Genomic DNA, 20,305 nt, shown 5'->3' on the forward strand with positions numbered 1-20,305 from the left:
TAGTTTTATTTAAAGTTTGACATGACAGGATATTGTAGCACAAAACCCTGAAATGTGTCAAAACATACACATGCTCCAAAACAATCATTACTTAACATGAAACAAATACAAGATAGCTGATATAAAAGCATAATAAATAAAAAAGTGCTAAGTTCTAATATACATATATACATACATACACATACGCATATATATGAATAATACAGATTCACAGAAAAGGCATCCTAATCAGGAACACGTAAGTTATCCATACAACAATTTTAGAGCACAGGGAATAAAGGAGAGTTCATGACGTTTAGTTTTACTTCTAGGTACAACAAATGTCTTGTGCCGCCGAAGAGAATAAGTAGGTGTTGGAGCCATAGGCAGGAAACATGGCAGTGGTGATGAACTGTCCTTGAGTATTTTAGTAAGAGTACATATGGTGGCTTCCTCGCGCCTCTCACTCAATGTTAGGAGAGTTGAAGTCGGAATGCCTATTATCTGACAGCATTGCTTTTGGATCCTCTCCAACTCCTCAGAGAGACCTTTAGGTAGACCACCCCATACTGGACTAGCATACTCGAGAACTGGCCGCATAAAAGTCAAGTATACTTGCACTAAGACGTCACAAGGAAGACACGCTTTTTTCGCAGTGAAAAGATAGTATATTCTGGGGCGCACCTTCGAAAACTTGTACTTAATGTGGGCATCCCATGACAAGTCAGAGGATATTTGAACTCCAAGCAATTTAAAGGTGGAAACTCTACTATTTGCATGTCCTGAGAGAACAGGGGGGGGGGGGGGGGGGGGGGGGTTGTCATCTCTCCTGGCACTAATTACCATGTCCACAGTCTTCGCTCCATTCATTGCCAATGTAAATTCCTATCCCCATTCCACTACAGAATCCAAGGCCTTCTGAGTGAGTCCAGGTAAAGATCCCATTAGAAACTCTGTGATTGTTATCATCAGCATATTTCACAGGTATTACCGAAGGAGGCAGATATGAATCCAGGCTATTTATGCATATGACAAAAAGCAGAGGGGATAAAAGTCCCTCTTGAGGAACACCAGCTGGAACTTGAAAGGAGTTAGACACACAGGAGCCCTACTTCACCCTCTGCTCTCTGTTACTCCAATAACTTACAATAAGCCAAAGGAGTCGTCTGACATGCAAATCAGCTAAGGAACGTAGCAGTCGACTATGTTCAATTGTGTCAAAAGCTTGAGTGAAGTTTTTCATGAAAAAAAAGTCATGTCATTACAGGCCCTCTCATTTCCCTATGTTAAAACAATCTCTACCGCGGCCTTCCGAACACCTGAGCCATCTGCTCCGCCTTGGCTCTCCGGATCCTCCCTGTCACCCTGGCTCATCGGCTCTCCGTCGCCGCACCTGTGTGCCCATAATTGGTTATGTTCCTGGTCTCGTTCAGTTATCAGATAACCTCCATCACCTGTATCTAGTTAATTATCTTCATTTGTCTTTGTATTTAAGTTGTTCTTTCACAGACACTCTTTGTCCGGTCACCATTTACTTAGATGTGTGTTTCCCTGCTGTTTGGATTATCTCTTGTGTGGATTATTGTGATTAAACTTTGTGTTGGAATTTATTAATCTTCTTTAACACATACCATGACAATAACATTTGCAAGAACTGTTTAATATATTCTGCAAAGTTAAAGAGTTTATGCCAACAAATATTAAGTCGTTCTTTAACTGAAGACTTTCATACGCCATACAATTGATTAGTACATGCTCTATGGCTTCTGGAAGTCCACATTTATTGCACTGACCAGAATCATGTTTCCCTATCATCTGAAGTGACCCGTTTAGGGCAGAATGAACAATTCTCAGATGAGATATTACTGTATCGTCCTTTCTGTTAGCATAACTAACTCTAACTAAACCAACTTATTTTTGTAAATTATATAAATGCAGTCCTTTATTTCCTTTGTCCCACCTCTCCTGCCACATATTTTTAATAGCTGTTTTAATTAAACCTTTCACCCAAAGGTATATCTAAGTCAAGATTATTATGCTTAAGAACCTGTTTAGCTATCTTGTCCACATCCTCGTTACCCTCTACACCAATATGAGCCGGCACCCATGCTAAAAGTCTTAATTGGCAAATTTTGCATAGAATTTTTAATATTTCTATTATCTTGTCTGGAATCTGATTTTCCACTTATTAAACTAGTAAGGACTGAAAATGAATCTGAGCAAATTACTAGATGGTTTATCTTCTTCCACCCACTGTAATGCTATCAAAATAGCCACCATGTCTGCAGTATATTAAGATATATCATTAGTAATTCTTTTAACAGCTTTATACTTAAAAAGAGGGATATTTATAGCTGCAGCTGTTTGTCCAGTTCACCTGTGGCTCTTCTTTGTCTTTTAGTTTTCTGGCGAGTTACAGACCAACGTTAAAGGTGCATACTGCCACCTACTATATTGACGTGTAAAAACATGGCTTCATTGATCATCTTAAATTGTTCTAATAAGTTCACAAAAAAATGCATTAATGCCTTAGCTTACATCTGAGTTTTATCTATTTCTAAAATACCTTTTATATCACATTGCAAGAACCTTTAAGTTCTTTTCTTTTCTTCCTTGTATTTTTTACAGTTTAAAGCACATGCTCTACATTTTCTTTGCATTTAAACTACACATTTACTCATAAAAAATAATGTATTAAGTCTTGCATGTCCTAACCATAGTTTCTTTTCTTCTGTTTTTACTATTAATTGTTTTAACTGTAATTAGTTTTTGAATATTGTAATAATCTCTTCTTTTATTATCTGATTCCCAAATCTCTGTTTGTTAATGTTGCTTTTCATGTTTTTCTGTCCTTTTTTTTTTTCAAGTGAATCTTTTTTTTCAAAATCTCTATTTTGTCATTATGATTTAACACTTTTTTTTTTTGCTAATTTGTTAACTAATTAATTGCCTTGCAGGAGCATGTTTAGGACCCTTAGCAAGCAACTGCACGGCGCCTAAACACGCCACTGTTTCCTCGAACTCCTGTATGTACTGGTATCCAACACAATCAAACTTTTTAGCAGTGCTTTGTGTATTTCTATTAGAATGTCATCTTTAGTTGTTTTACTATTAACACTCTGTAATGTCTAATCTACTCTAAATAAAACACAACTCTGTTTCATAAATATTGCAACCAACTCTGCTGCGTATATAGATTCATTTACTACCTGCCATCTTTAGATAATGAAAAACTAACTCAATCAACAACAGTTTGGGAAATTCCAAAAATATAAAAATAACCTTTGAGACTCTTCTAGTTGTGCTGCCACTGTAAACCATCTTGGCCGGACAAGCCAAGGAATTCAGATCTGGAGGGCAAGACAGGAATGACAAATTCAAGACACATGCCGAAAACAAAGACCATCTCAGAATTGCAGTATAACAGACATACAAGATTCACAAAGAGTGACTGAGGAAACAGGCTTATATAGGGAGTCTAACAAGGGGTCAGAGCTAATGAACAACCATGACAACAAATGAGGGATGAACATGGGAACAAACAGGGTAACAAATGCAACAAAGGAAACAGGAACACAGAAAGGGGCAAGGAAACAATAGGGAACAGACCACTTCAAAATAAGAGTCCACAAACACAAGACGAGAGAACACAGACTGGTATCGTAACTCCAAGTACCCAAACGATGCCCTACTTATCTTGCACATATTTCAAGATCACCATGTGTATTTCTGGATCTGTTGCTTGCTTGTGCAAGTGTGGTAGATTATGATACTGTTTTCATTAATGGAAATGTGAGCTCTTTTTGTACTATGTCAGAACAGATATTGATGATATTAATGACATTATTTTCTTTCTTTTTATTCCGCCCAACATATACAGTATATTCATCAAGAAATGCCTGATGGCTGAACTTGAGCAGCAAGGTTCCCAGAAAGCACAGTGTTTTCACATTATACAATACTGCATTTTGGTTACAACATTATGATGTAAACATTATAAAACATTATGCTTTAGTTGCAATTACATCTAAGATACAAATACATCTTCATTTTATGCAGCCAACATTACAAAAATGTTGTGAAATTACATTCATGTTCGGATTTCTACAAGAAACCTCACAACGTTATTATAATGGAGTTTTATGATGAAAAAAACTTTTGAAATATTTAACATATACTAGAAGAAATCTAGTAAAACTAGTAGAAATCTGAAAGTTATTTCATATTTTGTTCATAAAATCTCTCCCCAAATGTTCAACATTTATGTTTTATATAATCAATTAAATCATTAATCCAAATCTTCAAAACACAAGTTGTTGCCTGTCAGGAGTAATCTGTGATTCATTACATTAAAAGGACCCGACTAAAACTGCTGAGACAGTTTCTATAAGCAAGTATCTCAAATTGTTTTCTGGCTTAACAGATTCTGTTCCAGAGAGAAAAATGTCTCAAGATTTTCTTTTATTTCTCTTGCATGTGGCCTGTCCTCCGGTGAACCTGACAGCATGTTCATAATAAATTTACTCTGAAAAAGAAGCAAAACAAAGTTATACTCGGTCCAGTCAATATTTATTCGAAGGTCAAAAGTCAAGTTTCTTACTTCAGCTGAATATTTGTCACTGAAGTCTTCTGGAAACATTTGTTTTCTCAGATCTTTCCACAGCTGCAATACCAAAAAATTTATAAATGAATTAATGAAATTAACAATTTTTGGTAAAGACTCTTTCTCATGAAATACTACTGACCTGTGCTCTCTCCATACCAGTAGATATTTTCCAGAGCATCTCAAACCATATGAGTCCAAGAGGGAAAATGTCTGTTTTTTCATCATAATTCTCCTTATTTTCCTGAAGTAAACAATTATTTATTAATTTATGCAAACACAGTACACAAAATGCATTTGACACTTAATTCATGTGACACTTAAGATCAGTGCCATTTGTGAGCATAAAGGGCTCTAAGTGAAATTATATTCTTTTGTCTTCTAAAAATATTAATAATAAATACATTTGGTTTGTGTGGTCCCCTGGTGGCCGTGTAAGCAATACAGGTACTGATGTTGTAATATTTGTGAATAAAATTATAATAAATAAATACAATAAATAAAAATGTGATTACATGTCTCAGTAAAATATGTCACCTGTTCAGGACTCATATATGTTGGTGTTCCTTGTCTCTTTGATCTCTCTATAGGGTCCCCGTTTTGATCGGTCTGAGCCGCCACCAGCCCAAAGTCTCCGATCTTCACTTTGCCATCAGCGCCGAACAGTATGTTATCAGGCTAAAAGAAAAGTGCACATGGGTAAAATGCTTATTTGAATACTTATATAATGCAACATCAAAAATGAAATACCTTTAAATCTCTGTGGATGAGCTTGTTTGCATGGATGAATTCCACTCCACTGATAATTTCATAAAATATTTTATGGATTTCCACTGTGTTTCTCTGTTTTTTCAGATCATTTCTCTCCTTTATCCAATCCGTCAGTGTTCCTCCCTTGCAGAACTCCATCTGAATAAACAAATATGTCTTGCTGCCGAAATAAGAGAGAGAAATAACATGCATGACTCGTGGACAAATATTTAACATTGTGAGGTATTATCTAAAAGCTATCATAGCATACATTTTTTAAACATTTCATTTGATTTTTCACCCTTAAAATTAAATAGGATGTGTCTGCTGCTGTGCCTCATTGAATATGAAATGACTAAGCATTTACTCAGAGTTTGCCTTCTGGCTTCATATTGTTTAAACTGCTCCACCCTTCAAAAACAGCCTCTTTCATCGCATTATGACAGATTCATAAAGCTATATGTACTGAAATGTGCCACGTCTGTTTCTAATGTCGGGATTCTTCAGAGAGGATTGCAGAGCAGCAGTTTGATTTAATTAGACAAGTTTTGAGTTTTAAAATGATGCAGATATTGTGTTTTCTAATGTAAATCTATATATATACAGTGGTGGCCAAAATTATTAGTACACTAGTATTTTCAGCAGCTAAAAATGGTTTTGAGACAGTTGTTTCTATCTTTTGCTGTAGTGTGTCAGTTTACATTTCCAAACATTCATTTTGCCATTAATTGTAATAATTTTTGTTTGCACAAGGAATCTGACTATGAAGGTAATAATAATAATAATAATAATAATAATTCATTACATTTATATAGCGCTTTTCTGCTTTTCTAAGCACTCAAAGCGCTCTACATTGTGAGGGGTGGTGTCTCCTCGTCCACCACCAGTGTGCAGCATCCACCTGGATGATGCGACGGCAGCCATAGTGCGCCAGAACGCCCACCACACACCAGCTACAGGTGGAGAGGAGACCGAGTGATGAAGCCAATCAGTGTAAGGGGATGATTAGGAGGCCATGATGGTCAGAGACCAATGGGGAAATTTGGCCAGGATGCCGAGGTCACACCTCTAATCTTTTTGAAAGACATCCTGGGATTTTTAATGACCACAGAGAGTCAGGACCTCGGTTTAACGTCTCATCTGAAAAACGGTGCTTTTTACAGTATAGTGTCCCCGTCACTATGGCTGCCCACACAGACCACAGGGTGAGCACCCCCTGCTGGCCTCACTAACACCTCTTCCAGCAGCAACCTAGTTTTCACCGGAGGTCTCCCATCCAGGTACTGACCAGCTCAACCCTGCTTAGCTTCAGTGGGCAACCAGTCTTGGGCTGCAGGGTGATATGGCTGTGGCTTAAATCAGGTAAATCAGTAGCTAAACTCGAGAGCTTGTCGATCTAAATGTGAGAACTTGTCATATTAACATTCGTATTTGTAAGTTGAAATGTACACTCACAGCTCTGATCTGAAAAGCTGAATCTTTCGATTTGCACACACAGACAATAATGAAAACACCCGTGTTTTGAAGTCGAAGTTGCAGATTAATAGACGTGTCCTTTTGCGCTTTACTTCAGTTTCGCTGTAAAACCTCAAGTCAGCACTTACAACCTCTCAGATCTGGCAGTACAACTTCAAATCTTAGCGCTTTGACTTTTGCTACTCCTTTTGCAGTTTCCTGTAGCAAAACTCACTTGTGCACTTGTGAATGCAGACCTGAGAGCTCAGAGCCGGGGGCGGGGCTGGGTTGCGAATGAAGACATTTTATTGGTCGATGCCTGACCAATGAACAACGCCAGCCATCGCGACTTGCCATGCAGAAAGAAACATGTTTTTTATGCATATGTATCAGTTATTTGTAAAACACTGGAAACTATTTTCATTTAATATTCTTAGCTTTTATATGATTTTAAGACACGGCATTCATCTTGTCATACAGGTATTATCTGTTAGACAAATAATGCAACATCCTTCATATGTATATACATGTGTAACTATTAATCTGCAACTTCGACTTCAAAACACGGGTGTTTTCATTATTGTCTGTGTGTGCAAATCGAAAGATTCAGCTTTTCAGATCAGAGCTGTGAGTGTAAATTTCAACTTACAAATACGAATGTTAATATGACAAGTTCTCACATTCAGATCGACAAGCTCTCGAGTTTAGCTACTGATCTACCTTCATAGTCAGACTCCTTGTGCAAACAAAAATTACAATTAATGGCAAAATGAATGTTTGGAAATGTAAACTGACACACTACAGCAAAAGATAGAAATAACTGTCTTAAAACAATTTTTAGCTGCTGAAAATACTAGTGTACCCATAAATTTGGCCAACACTGAAGTACAATAGATGCATCAATAAAATTCATAATTGTCATTAATGAGAAGCACTGAATGCTCAAATGATCAAAAGCACCAGAGGCTTACTTGGAGACTTGGTTTATTTGCTGGTTTGACGGCCAGATGTCAGGACCAGGCCAAGATGTAATGTAACGTACTATGTTTGGGTGCTCTAGCTGGGCCAGTGCCTTCACCTCAGAATCAGCTTTCCTAAAAAAATAAATAAATTAAATAAATAATAGGCCAAATACCAAAAATAATTTTGTGTCACATGATGAAAACTGTTCTTCCATACATAAATAAATTCATGTCATATGAATTCATGACATCTTAACCATCTGCATAAACTTACCCCTTTAAGTTGACTTTCTTCAAAGCGTAGATCTTGCCATCAAGTTTATGTTTAACTTCATAAACGAGGCCATAGCCTCCATCGCCGAGCACTGTGATCATTTCAAATAACCTATAAATGATGCACTCATGTAAAACATATGATACAGCAAAATATCATTATAGTTTATCATTATCAAACACATTCTCCATTAAAGCTAGATGCTAAAGTCAGGTCTTGTATACTTACTCTGAATGCGAGGCCAGTTTATAGTCTTCTACACATGAATCACTGCTAAACAAGAAAAGGAACTAGTCAATAACAAATCATTTTACATTATTAACACCCACACACTGGCACACCAAAACAAAAGAGTCATTATAAATCACTGTTGTAAGTATTTTTTTTTTAAACAACAACAACAAACCTGTCTTGGCTGAAACTATCATCAGTCAGACTCCAGGTGCTGGTTTTGCTATATTTCTGTACTGTACCCTTCTCCATCATACTGTACAGCTGCTTGTTGATGGTTGATCTTGACTGTCCCAGACCTGTGGCGATCTGACGGGCTTTTAAAGCTCCTGATCTCAGCAGATCCTCCACATGTTTCTCCTCACCTGTGTCTCTTGTAGTCGGAGACTTTTGCTCTGGTTTGAGAGTCTGTTTGATCTCATTCTTCTTCTCCATAAGATCCCAAACAGGAGGCTGTTCGTCAGTCTTGAACACCTGGTTTGATCTCTCTAGGTTGTACAGATGTTTGTTCACGGTGCGTTTATCTAGTCTGAGTTCTTTAGAAATGATCAAAGCGGTGCATTTGCCGTTTCGCTTCAAGAAGTCACAGATGTTTCTCTCCATTTCAGTGTCGAAAGATATTGTGCTTGATTTTTAATAGAGTTCAGATGCTGTCAGAGTGTTGTCTTCTACCTTCTCCTCTCGGTCTAGACTAAAAGTCTCAGATATCAGTGTCGGTATTTAAACCAGCTTTCTGTTTCGATTCTCTTTCACTGCAGTCACGCCATCTGCGCCGAAACTTATGTTGCGCGTCTACATGGCGTTGCGTGGTAATGATAGCCGTGAAGCCCTTTTTTTTTTTTAAAGACTGGGTCGGATCACGTATCAAACTGTGATACAATGAGGTAATAAATAGCACTTTATATAAATAGCATACAATTACCGCTGTGGTACCTGATGCATAACAAGAATTTGCAGAAACTATGTATTTTATTTTTTCTTTATGAATTTTTTCAAAACAGAAACATTTTACAAACACATTTGAAATGTTTTATTGAAAATGTAATACATTATGAATACGATTAAACAATAAAATACCATTAAATAAGAAGTGCTTGTATAATGTGTTTTTTAATCAGCTTATTGTTATCCAGACTGGCCTTCAGTTTGATACGTGATCCGACCCACTCTTTACAAAAAAAAAAAAAAAAAAAGATTTGCAAAGGTTTGGAGGCTTCACGGCTATCATTACCACGCAACGCCATGTAGACGCGCAACTTAAGTTTCGGCGCAGATGACGTGACTGCAGTCTTTCCTCAGCTCAGCGCTATGTTTATAACACACCCAGCTCTGGGTTTCCAAACGTCACGATCATAAACGGTTATTACGTAATATTAACATACAGCACAACACACCATATTACAGAAGAATGGTAAGCATAGTAAGTACAAAATTTAAAATACGGTTTATTAAGGAAATAATCAGAGTTTGTAGGTGATTTGGAAATTAGTATAATAATGTTTTCTCTTATTTAATTATTACCTGATTCTAATATTTTATTCGTTCATTTAAAAGCCTAGAAAAATTAAAAATGGTTCGCAGAGAAGGTAGGCCTAACAACAGTTTTAAACTCAATCTCATGTTACCACACGACATCACTTAATTCGACTACACTGTAAAAAAAATTAAAGAAATATATATTTTTTCTAAGCCTAAATTGCAAATAAAAAATATAATTGGAGAGTGTAGCCTAAAAGCGTAGAGTAGGCCTCATGAAAATGTAAAATTTTTAATTCATATTTTATATATTTGAATTAACCCAATAATAATAAAAGTTGTCGCGTTGGACGAGAAGGTAACAGTTCTGAGTTCACGAACTTATTCTATACTTTGACTTATTCTACAGGATTCTTATTTACAATGACAGCCTAGCAACTGAAGTAGCCTGATTCTATTCTTAAACAGATTTATATCGTCGTCGTCGTCGTGACGTATTGTCAAGTATGGTGACCCATACTCGAAATTGGTGCTCTGCCTTTAACCCATCCAAGTGCACACACACAGCAGTGAGTAGTGAACAAATCCACACACACACACACACACACCGTGAACACACACCCGGAGCAGTGGGCAGCCATGCTGCGGCGCCCGGGGAGCAATTGGGGGTTCGGTGCCTTGCTCAAGGGCACCTCAGTCGTGGTATTGAGCGCTGGACATTCCCTCCCCCCACCTACAATTCCTGCCGGCCGGGGGCTCGAACTCGCAACCTTTCGATTACGAGTCCGACTCTCTAACCATTAGGCCACGACTTCCCCTGATATCTATCTATCCCTGATAGCACACATACATCTCGGAGACGTCTATTTGACGTCTGCATTTACATCTGCAAGACATATTTTTTAGGGTGTTTGCTCATCTGCAATACGTCTATAGGACGTTTCCTTTTATATGTCAAATAGACGTCTATTAGATGTCTTTAAGATGTTTATGATTTAGAATGTATGTAAAACTGACATCTTACAGACGTCTGTAGACAGCAGATGTTTTCCAGATCAAGAGATCTTTAACAGACATCTTGCAGACGTTCCTGTGCTATCTGGGATTCAGTCATGGCCAAAAATATCGGCACATACCTGTCGACAATCCCGTTTTTCCTGGGAGAAATAACAGATTGGGAGGGGGCGGGAGATGGGTGTGAAATACGTATGTGCCGATATTTTTGTAATTTGTATGGCCCAAATGAATAATCACATCAATATTTTATTCCAAGGTTGTACAGTTGCCAGATCTTTTATGAAACGCATCACCTCATCCAATCGACACAATACACAAACTTCAAACCATCTCAACCTGGCAACCTACGACCTAGTTGTGCTGTAGATTTCTGCAGGTAGTAGACGCATTAATAAATAAATAAATAATAAATAATTACATTTCTTGTCTCGAAGCCTTGTAAACAACGCCCAAGCCTAATGCAAAGTGTGTCGCAGTAATTTTGGTTATTGTCCAGCAGTTATTTTCTTCTGTATGTAGATGTTTCAAACACTGCTTTATTTGCTATAGACAGAGGCAGAAGTGAATACAGCTGAGAGTGAATGAGGCAGAAAGTTTCAGTGAGGCTTCAGAGGTAAAGATTACTTACAGCATTATCTATGATAAGATATTTCTTATACCTTTTAACATAGAGTAATCAGACTAATGTATAATAGAACAGAACAGAATAAAGAAGTATGTGAATGTGCAAGTATCCATTACTGTGTGCCATGTACTCTACATACAACACTCACAAAATACAATCTGAAATATGTAAACAATAGTACCCTTATAAGGACATCTTTGTAACTTATACTCAAAAAGGTGCACATTAGTACCTTAGAATACCAATATGTACCGTAATGTACAACTATGAAACTTTTTTGGGGTAAATAAGGTACAAAGATGTTCTTTTAAGGGTACTGTCCCAGTGACAAGCTGTTGTATTTCTTTCTTTCTCTTTCCTCTATTTCTTTCCTTCTGTTTTATAATCATATATAATAATATAATCATAAAGCATATTAAGCAAAAAGGTATGATTAAAAACAAAACCTGTCAATTAGACAAGGGTTAACTGAAAAACAAACAAACAAAAACAAACAGGTATGACACTAGACATTCCGTCCCCCCCACTTTTGGAATGATGGCTACGCTCCTGTGTACAATGTTACAATGTAATGTAATTTGTTCCACGGTGTTTAACTGCTGTGTAGTGTTTCTGTTTAATTTCTAATATATATATATATATTACTTTTACATTTAGTCATTTAGCAGCCACTTTTATCCAAACAAATGAGGACAACAGAAGCAATCATTTGTAGTATTAAAACAATTAAAAACAGATCCAAAACTAAAAGCTAAAACTTTATACTACATAAACACATTTTAAAAATAAAGAAAATGACAAATGGATACAACGAAATCTCTAAACTTAACATTGAAATGAAAAACAAACAAAAAATAAAGCTAAAAACAATTCAAAATATTAAAGAACAACCGGTATAAGAGTATAATAATGATTCTAACATAACACTAAGCCAAACACCAAAAAACAACTACATACTGTATATACATACACATTTATAAATTCAATTTATTATTTCATTTCCATTTAGTTTGTTGAAGTATTAAAATAACTCAAATTAAATAAAATTAAAAAACTTAAAAAGAGACCTGCAGACATAATAAATTCAGACATACTTTAACTCAAATTAAAATAGATAACGAATACAAATCATGACAGTAGTTTATCAGTAATCCTAAGAAATAACACTGAGCCAAACACACATGCTAAAAACAACAACTTACACATAGTAAGAAATGGTTATAAAACCTGAAACAGATGTGAAACAAGTAGAAAAGAGGAGAAATATAAAGCAATACTTAATCTTATATATATATATAATATATAACAGTTATAATATTTAATTATTCATTAAATATTATTATGAATGCACTTATGTGTACCCCCCTTTGATCTTTTATTTAAAAAATTCACAAAAATCTAACCTTTCATTGGATAATAAGAATTTAAAATGGGGGGAAATATCATTATGAAATAATTGTTAAATTATGAGCTAGTTTCTTACATAAGAATACAAAACATTAATCTTGATATTTTCAATCAGTGTGCACTGTTTCGGAGTGAAACAAACCATCTAATAAAACAACATCACAGATCTCATTACTTATTAATAATACTTGCTGGGATTTGCTCGCTTTATCCTCCAAAATGATGTCACTTCCTGGACGATGATGTCATTAAGCAACTGATCTTTAAATTTACAAACAAATGAATAAATAAATAGTAATACTGAGAACACAGGGGAAAAATATACAATCATTAGCAATGAAAAAAATGTGTTAAACACCTGGAACTGTTATATATATATATATACACACACATCTTATAATATCTCTTCCATCTTTAAGCTATTTGACCCAAACAAACAAAAAAACACTTGTCATAGCGCTTGCATATTATTGCTCTTTTGTTGGTTTTGATTGCTTCTATTGTCCTCATTTGTAAGTCGCTAAATAACTTAATGTAAATTGTATTAATAAACTGCCAATGTTTCATTTCATTCAAGGCAAAATGGTAACATCCTCCCAAATGAAAGCATTGAAATAGCATTCAAATATAACTGAATGGTCGTTTTGTCATTGTGATATGAAAGAAAAGTAACATAATATTTTCTCAAAAAATATGAATTTATTTTATTCAGTGTCAGAACACATGATGTTGACATTGACACATTTTCTTTCTTTCTTTGTATCCCACCCATAAACAGCATATTTGTCAAGACAAACACCTGATGGCTGAAAATCAATTCAAGCAGCAATCTTCCCCGCCGGCACCAAATGTTTTCACAATACATATTGCATTTCAGTTTACACTGTACTCAAACAACTGCATCTTTGACTATTTTGATGATCTTTTAGTTGCAATCGCATTTAAGATGCAAATCCATGCCAATTGTATGCAGCTGGTGTGAAATTACATTCATGTCAGGATTTCTAAAAGCAGCATCACAACATCAAAATAATTCAATTCTATGATGAAAACAGAATGAGACTGAACTTGTGAAATATTTAAAATATGCTAGTAGAAATCTGAACATTATTTCACATACATACATATATATATAGGTTTAATCAGAGAACATTAAATACTGTAGTTCATTAGATCATGAATAAATTAATTACATCATCAAAATGAAAAAGCTGTTGCTTGTCAGAGGTACTCATTATTTTGAAAGGACCCAACCAAACTGCGGAGACATTTTCTATTCATGATCTCAGACGGTTTTCTGGCTTAACAGATTCTGATCCAGAGAGAAAAACTTCTCCAGGTTTTCTTTTATGTCTTTTGCATGTGGCCTGTGCTCTGGTGAAGATGACAACATCTTCATGATGAATGTACTCTGAAAAAGAAGTACCGTAAAGTTATAGGCTAAACTTGGTCCAATCAATATTTATCAGAAGGTAAAATCAAGTTCCTTACCTCAGTCTGATAACGGTCACTGAACCCTTCTGGAAACCTTTGATTTCTCAGATCCGGCCACAGCTGTGCAACGTCAAAAATAAATAAATAATAATAATAATAATTACTTAAAGGGGTCATATGATGCGATTTCTTGTTTTCCTTTTCTTTAGTGTGTTATGTAGCTGTTTGTGCGTGTATAAGATCTAGAGTTACAAAGCTCAGTCTCCCACAAAAGGATTTATTCGATCTAAAAGTGAAGGCTGATCCAGACCGGGCTAAAACGCACGTCTACGTCACGATGTGGAAATATTTGCGTAACGCCGCCCATCTAGTCACACAAAGAAAGGCGGCGTGGTTTCACTAACCGCAGTAGTGTTGATGCAGCCATGTCAGGGAGACGCTGGGTGTTTCTATGCGAGAGCAAAAGCACTTTATTTGGCCTTCAGAAAGCAGATGCAGTTAGGAATCATTAGTTAAGATTTGTTTATAACAGAACTGATTGTGCTTGAGCTGATGGTAAAACTAACGACATTATTAATCATATTTACTTTGAAAGCTGAAGCTCGCGATTATGGTAAGGGGTGTTACATTTCTGATGCGTGCTTGTGGTGTTCGGCCAATCACAATGCACTCAGTTGGCCAATCAGAGCAGACTGTGCTTGTCGGAAGGAGGGGCTTTGTAGAAAACGACCGCTTGAGAGAGGCGGGGCATAGATGAACTACAATAATGTACAGTATTTGAAAAATAATGTGTTTTTTGAACATTAAAGCATGTCAACATATTCTGTTACACCAAATACACAAAATAATGATCTTTAAAATAGCATCATATGACCCCTTTGAAATTTAAAAGAATTGTTTATTTTCTGTTTGTTGTGAGACGTCACAGCCAATCACAAGCCTTGGTTAAAGGTTAAAGGATTTGCTAAAGGTTAAAGGATTGAAGAATTTAATTTTTTTTTAATTAAATTTATAATGAAAACAATTACTTGTTCATGAAAGAGGACAAATAAAATAAATGATCTTGCTTTATCAGTGCAGTCACAAGTGGAACTTAAGTTCGTTTATATAGTTGGAAATATACAGTGATGAAGACTCAAATGTAAGATCATGTAGTCATTTTTAAAGCATTATCTATTCTACAGCTTATTTATATTACATACGATCTGTATATATTAACATTAATTTAAAAGAAATTATTTATAATAACTGTTAAACTAAAATGCTTGTGTGTAATGGATTCATAATAATATAAATCATATAATTCTATAAATCATATAAAATAACTAAGTAATTACTATCATTAAAGCCAGACATTTTTTTTTAGTACAAGTGACCTTTAACTTGGAGCAAGACAAACTGGGGGAGTGACTTTTTTTGTGTCAGACATGTGTCACTTTGCTCACATCTGATTGGTCCAATTTCAGTTTGAGATCTCTAACTCAGAACATAACCTGCCCCGGAGCAGGTTAGCCGTGGAGTGTAAGTTACTATGGCAATGAACGCAGCTAAAAGCCAGTATTGGTGCAATTAAACTGAAATTTACCTGGCTAGCCAGTTAAACCGGCTTCATGGTACAGGCCCCAGAAAAATGTGTCTCTGCATCAGTGTCTCAGCAATGGATGCTCTGCAGTGAATGGGTGCCGTCAGAATGAGAGTTCAAACAGGTGATAAACATTACAATAATCCACACCACTCCAGTCCATCAGTTAACATCAGAAGACAAAAGCTGAAACAAATCCAGCATTAAGATGTTTTTAACTTCAAACTGATGCTTCCGGCTAAAATATGAGTCCATGATCCATAATAACACTTCCTCCAGTGAAAAACTGTTTAGAGCTGTTTTGTCTTGTAAACGGTGATTGATCTGTGCAGATTTCTCTCCTGATTCAGACCAGACCACTGTTTCACTGGAGGAAGCATTATTATGGACTCGTATTTTAGTTAAAAACATCTTAGTGCTGGATTTGTTTCAGCTTTTGTCTTCTCCAGATGTTAACTGATGGACTGAGTGGTGTGGATTATTGTGATGTTTTTATCAGACTCTCATTCTGACGGCACCCATTCACTGCAGAGCATCCATTGATGATAAATAAAATCTTGGATGGCCTGAGGGTGAGGACATTTTCAAATGTTTTTTTGCAAATATGGGTAATACCTGTGCTCATAGTATCACTGATGACTGTCATGAAATACTACTGACCTTCACTCTTTCGCTGCCAGTAAATATCTTCCAGAGCATCTCAAACCATACGAGCCCAAGGGGAAAAATGTCTGTTTTTTCTTTATAATTCTTCTTATTTTTCTAAGGAAAACAATGATTTAAAAAAAAAATAATAATTTAGTTATTTAGCAAAAAAGAACTTTCTCTTTCTCTCAGAGAAAAAAAAAGTGTCACCTGTTCAGGACTCATATAAGACGGTGTTCCTCTGTTTGACCTCTCTATAGGGTCACCGTTTTGATCGGTCTGAGCCGCCACCAGCCCAAAGTCTCCAATCTTCACTTTGCCATCAGCGCCGAACAGTATGTTATCAGGCTAAAAGAAAAGTGCACATGGGTAAAATGCTTATTTGTTTAAACACAAGTTGGCAACAAAAATGAAATACCTTTAAATCTCTGTGGATGAGCTTGTTTGCGTGGATGTATTCCACTCCAGTGATAATTTCATAAAATATTTGATGGATTTCCACTGTGTTTCTCTGTTTTTTCAGATCATTTCTCTCCTGTATCCAATCATTCAGTGTTCCTCCCTCACAGAACTCCATCTGAATAAACAAATATGTCCTTCAGATGAAATGAGAGAGAAAAGAGGCATAACTCGTGGGTTGGTATTTAACATTGCCCTAAATTAATCATATCATGCTTTTTATTCAAAATCATACATTTCATATTAAATTTAACTGTATTTCTCATTATACATACGTCTTAGATTTACGCTGCTGAAATTTAGAAATAAATCGCTTCCATGATCATGAAATAAATACAGTGTTTTGCTGCTGTGCCTCTTTGGATGTGAAATGACTCACAGCATTTACTCAGGGTTGGCAATTTGGCTTCATCTTGTGCTCCTGCTTCAATAACTGCCTCTTTCAATCACATTATTACAGATTTATAATTCAGATTAAATGTGTAACTATTCAGATCAGACTGAAATGCACAAGGGAATATTATTATAATTTTTTTTTTTTTTGTCAAAATAAACCTCAGCTCATTTCTAACACTGTTATTCTTCAGAGGGAAATGCAGAGCAGCGGTCTGTGCGTTTTTGGACTTATTTAAGAGTTACAGTAAAATAAAAATCTATTATTTCAAAAGAGCAAAGCAAATATGATTCTGTGTTAAACGAGTTCTTTAATAAATAATGCAGTTGTGTCATAAATTTCAATTAAAAAGAAATAAACTCACTGATTTGAACGGTCAGTTCTGTTGTTTCCTGAGGGCTCAGCAGCAGCGGAAGCTGATCTGAGAACAGACACAGTTACAGTTACATTCATGCATTTGGCAGACACTTATCCAAAGTGACTTAAAGTACATTAGAGCTACATTTTATTAGCAGATGCATCTGCTGGGAATAAAACACCTGACCAGGTGACACACTGTATTACTAGTTTACCCTAAAGCATGAATGCTTGACATACTCAGTCACACTCAGAGTTTCCATTCCTGATGTGACCTCTTCATCATCATCATCCTCTTCAGAGCCGTCTCTCTCAAAGGTCACGACATCTGATGAAGTGCTGAACATAAAACACACAAACTTCACTGTTAAGAATCAATTCATGTTTTAACAAAAGTGCTGGAGATTGCTTACTTGTTCACTTGGTTTCTTTCTTGGTTTGATGTCCAGTTGTCAGAACCTGGCCAGCATGTGATGTACCGTACGATATTTGGGTGATCTAGTCGGGCCAGTGTCTTCACCTCAGAATCAGCTTTCCTGTTTTAAATCAATGAATGAATAAATTAATAAACTAAAAATAATGAATAAATAAGTACTCGAATGAATGAAAAACAATTACCTAAAAAAAAAAATCAATAAAATAAATGAATGAATGAATTACATTATTCAGTTTTTTTTCCCTCATAATCATCATGACAACTGTTAATTTTAAATTAGATATGACCTTATGACTTGTATGAACTTACCCGGTTAAGATGACCCTCTTTACAGCGTAGATCTTGTCATCATATTTATGTTTTACTTTATAAACGCAGCCAAAGCCTCCTTCACCGAGTTTTAGCATCACATCAAAACTATGAGACAATCTATAGATACATAGGGCCTACATGTCAAAAGGCAATACAATCATTATGCATGATCCTATAAACAAAACATTCATTTAAAACATTTCTCTTTGTTATATCTGAATAATTAATTAAAGAAGATATTTCTGGTGGACACAAAGCTGTCAGGTCCAGTATGCTCACCCTGAGCTAATGCTATATTTCTGTACTGTACCCTTCTCCATCATACTGTACAGCTGCTTGTTGATGGTTGATCTTGACTGTCCCAGATCTGTGGCGATCTGATGGGCTTTTAAAGCTCCTGATCTCAGCAGATCCTCCACATGTTTCTCCTCACCTGTGTCTCTTGTAGTCGGAGACTTTTGCTCTGGTTTGAGAGTCTGTTTGATCTCATTCTTCTTCTCCATAAGATCCCAAACAGGAGGCTGTTCGTCAGTCTTGAACACCTGGTTTGATCTCTCTAGGTTGTACAGATGTTTGTTCACGGTGCGTTTATCTAATCCGATTTCTTTAGAAATTATCAAAGCGGTGCTTTTGCCGTTTCGCTTCAAGAAGTCACAGATGTTTCTCTCCATTTCAGTGTCGACAGATATTGTGCTTGATTTTTAATACAGTTCAGATGCTGTCAGAGTGTTGTCTTCTACCTTCTCTGCTCGGTTTAGAAACTAAAAGTCTCAGATATCAGTGTCTGTCTCGCTTTCCTCAGCGCTATGTTTATAACACACCCAGCGTTGCCTGCTTCTTTCGATGGAAAGTCGCTAAAGCCAGTTTGAAAAGTCGCCAGGTGACGTCATGCGCTAATTAGCATATTCATGACGTCATCGCCAAATTCTCAATAAAACTGTTTTGCTTTATATATTTTACTGTTTATGTTAATATGTTGTCAGTCAACGGGATAAATATGAAACGTAGCCCTTTAACAATCTCTCCCTTCCAAGAAGTTAGTCTACACAAAAATCCTAATTTATAATTGAGCCGTCGTCTGATAAAATCAAATAATACACATAAGACAATTCCTGTGCTGTGATTTCGGCTATATTTGCATGTAAAATTAGAGAAGCAACATAATATCTATTTGAACTGAAAGCGCTGCTCCTCTCAGAGCAGATACAGAGAAAAATAAAAGTTTATTAGTGGAGTAGCTGTATGCTGTGTAGGTGATTTGCAAACATAGTATCATGTCTTAAATTTATTATAAAATATATATTAATTTATTTTATTTAGGCCTACTTTAATTCATTTAGAATGAAAAAGCCTAGAAAAATGAAAAATACTCACGTTCGGTGACCATAGCAAGAGTTCACCAAGTTTAAAATCAATCTTAGCCTATTATAAAAATTATAAAACGGTAGGTTTTATAGATTCCAACCACAACTGTTTCTGAACTTCATTGTTTGGTGGAAGAATACTGTTTTTATTAATATCATTACACTTTATTTGCTGTATTCTTTTGTGAAACCTTACTGTATATGGAATAACTGTTTTATAAAAGCAATAATCTCCTGAAGCCGTGGTTTACAGTGAATTTATAACAGCTAAGAGGGTTTTAGGCACTCCGCTCCGCTGTTATAAATTCACTGTAAACCACAGCTTCTTGCTTTATCATGCATTTACCACATAACCTCACTTAATTCGACTACACTGGAGAGGAAAAAAATTGCAAAAAATTTTAAAATCTTAGAATAATGAATCAGATGCCACATACACACACACACACACACACACACACACACCTTTTAAACTCTAGGTAGCCTAATTCTTAAATTCTACATTTTAATTACTTCAAACTGGGTATGCATAAACAGATTTTG

At 35.8% G+C, this 20,305-nt stretch overlaps 2 protein-coding genes across 3 annotated transcripts; both read right to left on the reverse strand.

The window, feature by feature from the left end:
• Positions 1–2,904: 2,904 nt before the first annotated feature.
• On the reverse strand, positions 2,905–9,008 carry LOC306883945 (interferon-induced, double-stranded RNA-activated protein kinase-like). Of its 2 annotated transcripts, none has more exons than XM_079439484.1 (9): positions 8,430–8,991; positions 8,252–8,296; positions 8,024–8,134; positions 7,759–7,881; positions 5,333–5,513; positions 5,120–5,260; positions 4,725–4,826; positions 4,580–4,642; positions 2,905–4,504 (listed from the first exon to the last, which is right to left on the reverse strand). In XM_079439484.1, the coding sequence occupies exons 1-9, from the start codon at positions 8,855–8,857 to the stop codon at positions 4,379–4,381; spliced, it is 1,320 nt and encodes a 439-aa protein (XP_079295610.1). In that variant the 5' UTR covers positions 8,858–8,991; the 3' UTR covers positions 2,905–4,378. The 2 variants fall into 2 exon arrangements, with proteins under 2 accessions (XP_079295610.1, XP_079295611.1); XM_079439485.1 differs by having other exon boundaries at positions 3,815–4,504; positions 8,252–8,293; positions 8,430–9,008.
• Positions 9,009–13,462: 4,454 nt separating this feature from the next.
• LOC306883943 (interferon-induced, double-stranded RNA-activated protein kinase-like) lies at positions 13,463–19,251 on the reverse strand. Its single transcript, XM_079439482.1, has 10 exons — positions 18,678–19,251; positions 18,396–18,515; positions 18,064–18,186; positions 17,891–17,989; positions 17,658–17,714; positions 16,859–17,036; positions 16,651–16,788; positions 16,456–16,557; positions 14,271–14,333; positions 13,463–14,190 (listed from the first exon to the last, which is right to left on the reverse strand). The coding sequence occupies exons 1-10, from the start codon at positions 19,067–19,069 to the stop codon at positions 14,065–14,067; spliced, it is 1,398 nt and encodes a 465-aa protein (XP_079295608.1). The 5' UTR covers positions 19,070–19,251; the 3' UTR covers positions 13,463–14,064.
• Between the last annotated feature and the right edge of the window lie 1,054 nt (positions 19,252–20,305).

This window comes from Barbus barbus, assembly GCF_936440315.1.
Source record: "Barbus barbus genome assembly, chromosome: 18".
Classification (NCBI taxonomy): Eukaryota; Metazoa; Chordata; class Actinopteri; order Cypriniformes; family Cyprinidae; genus Barbus; species Barbus barbus.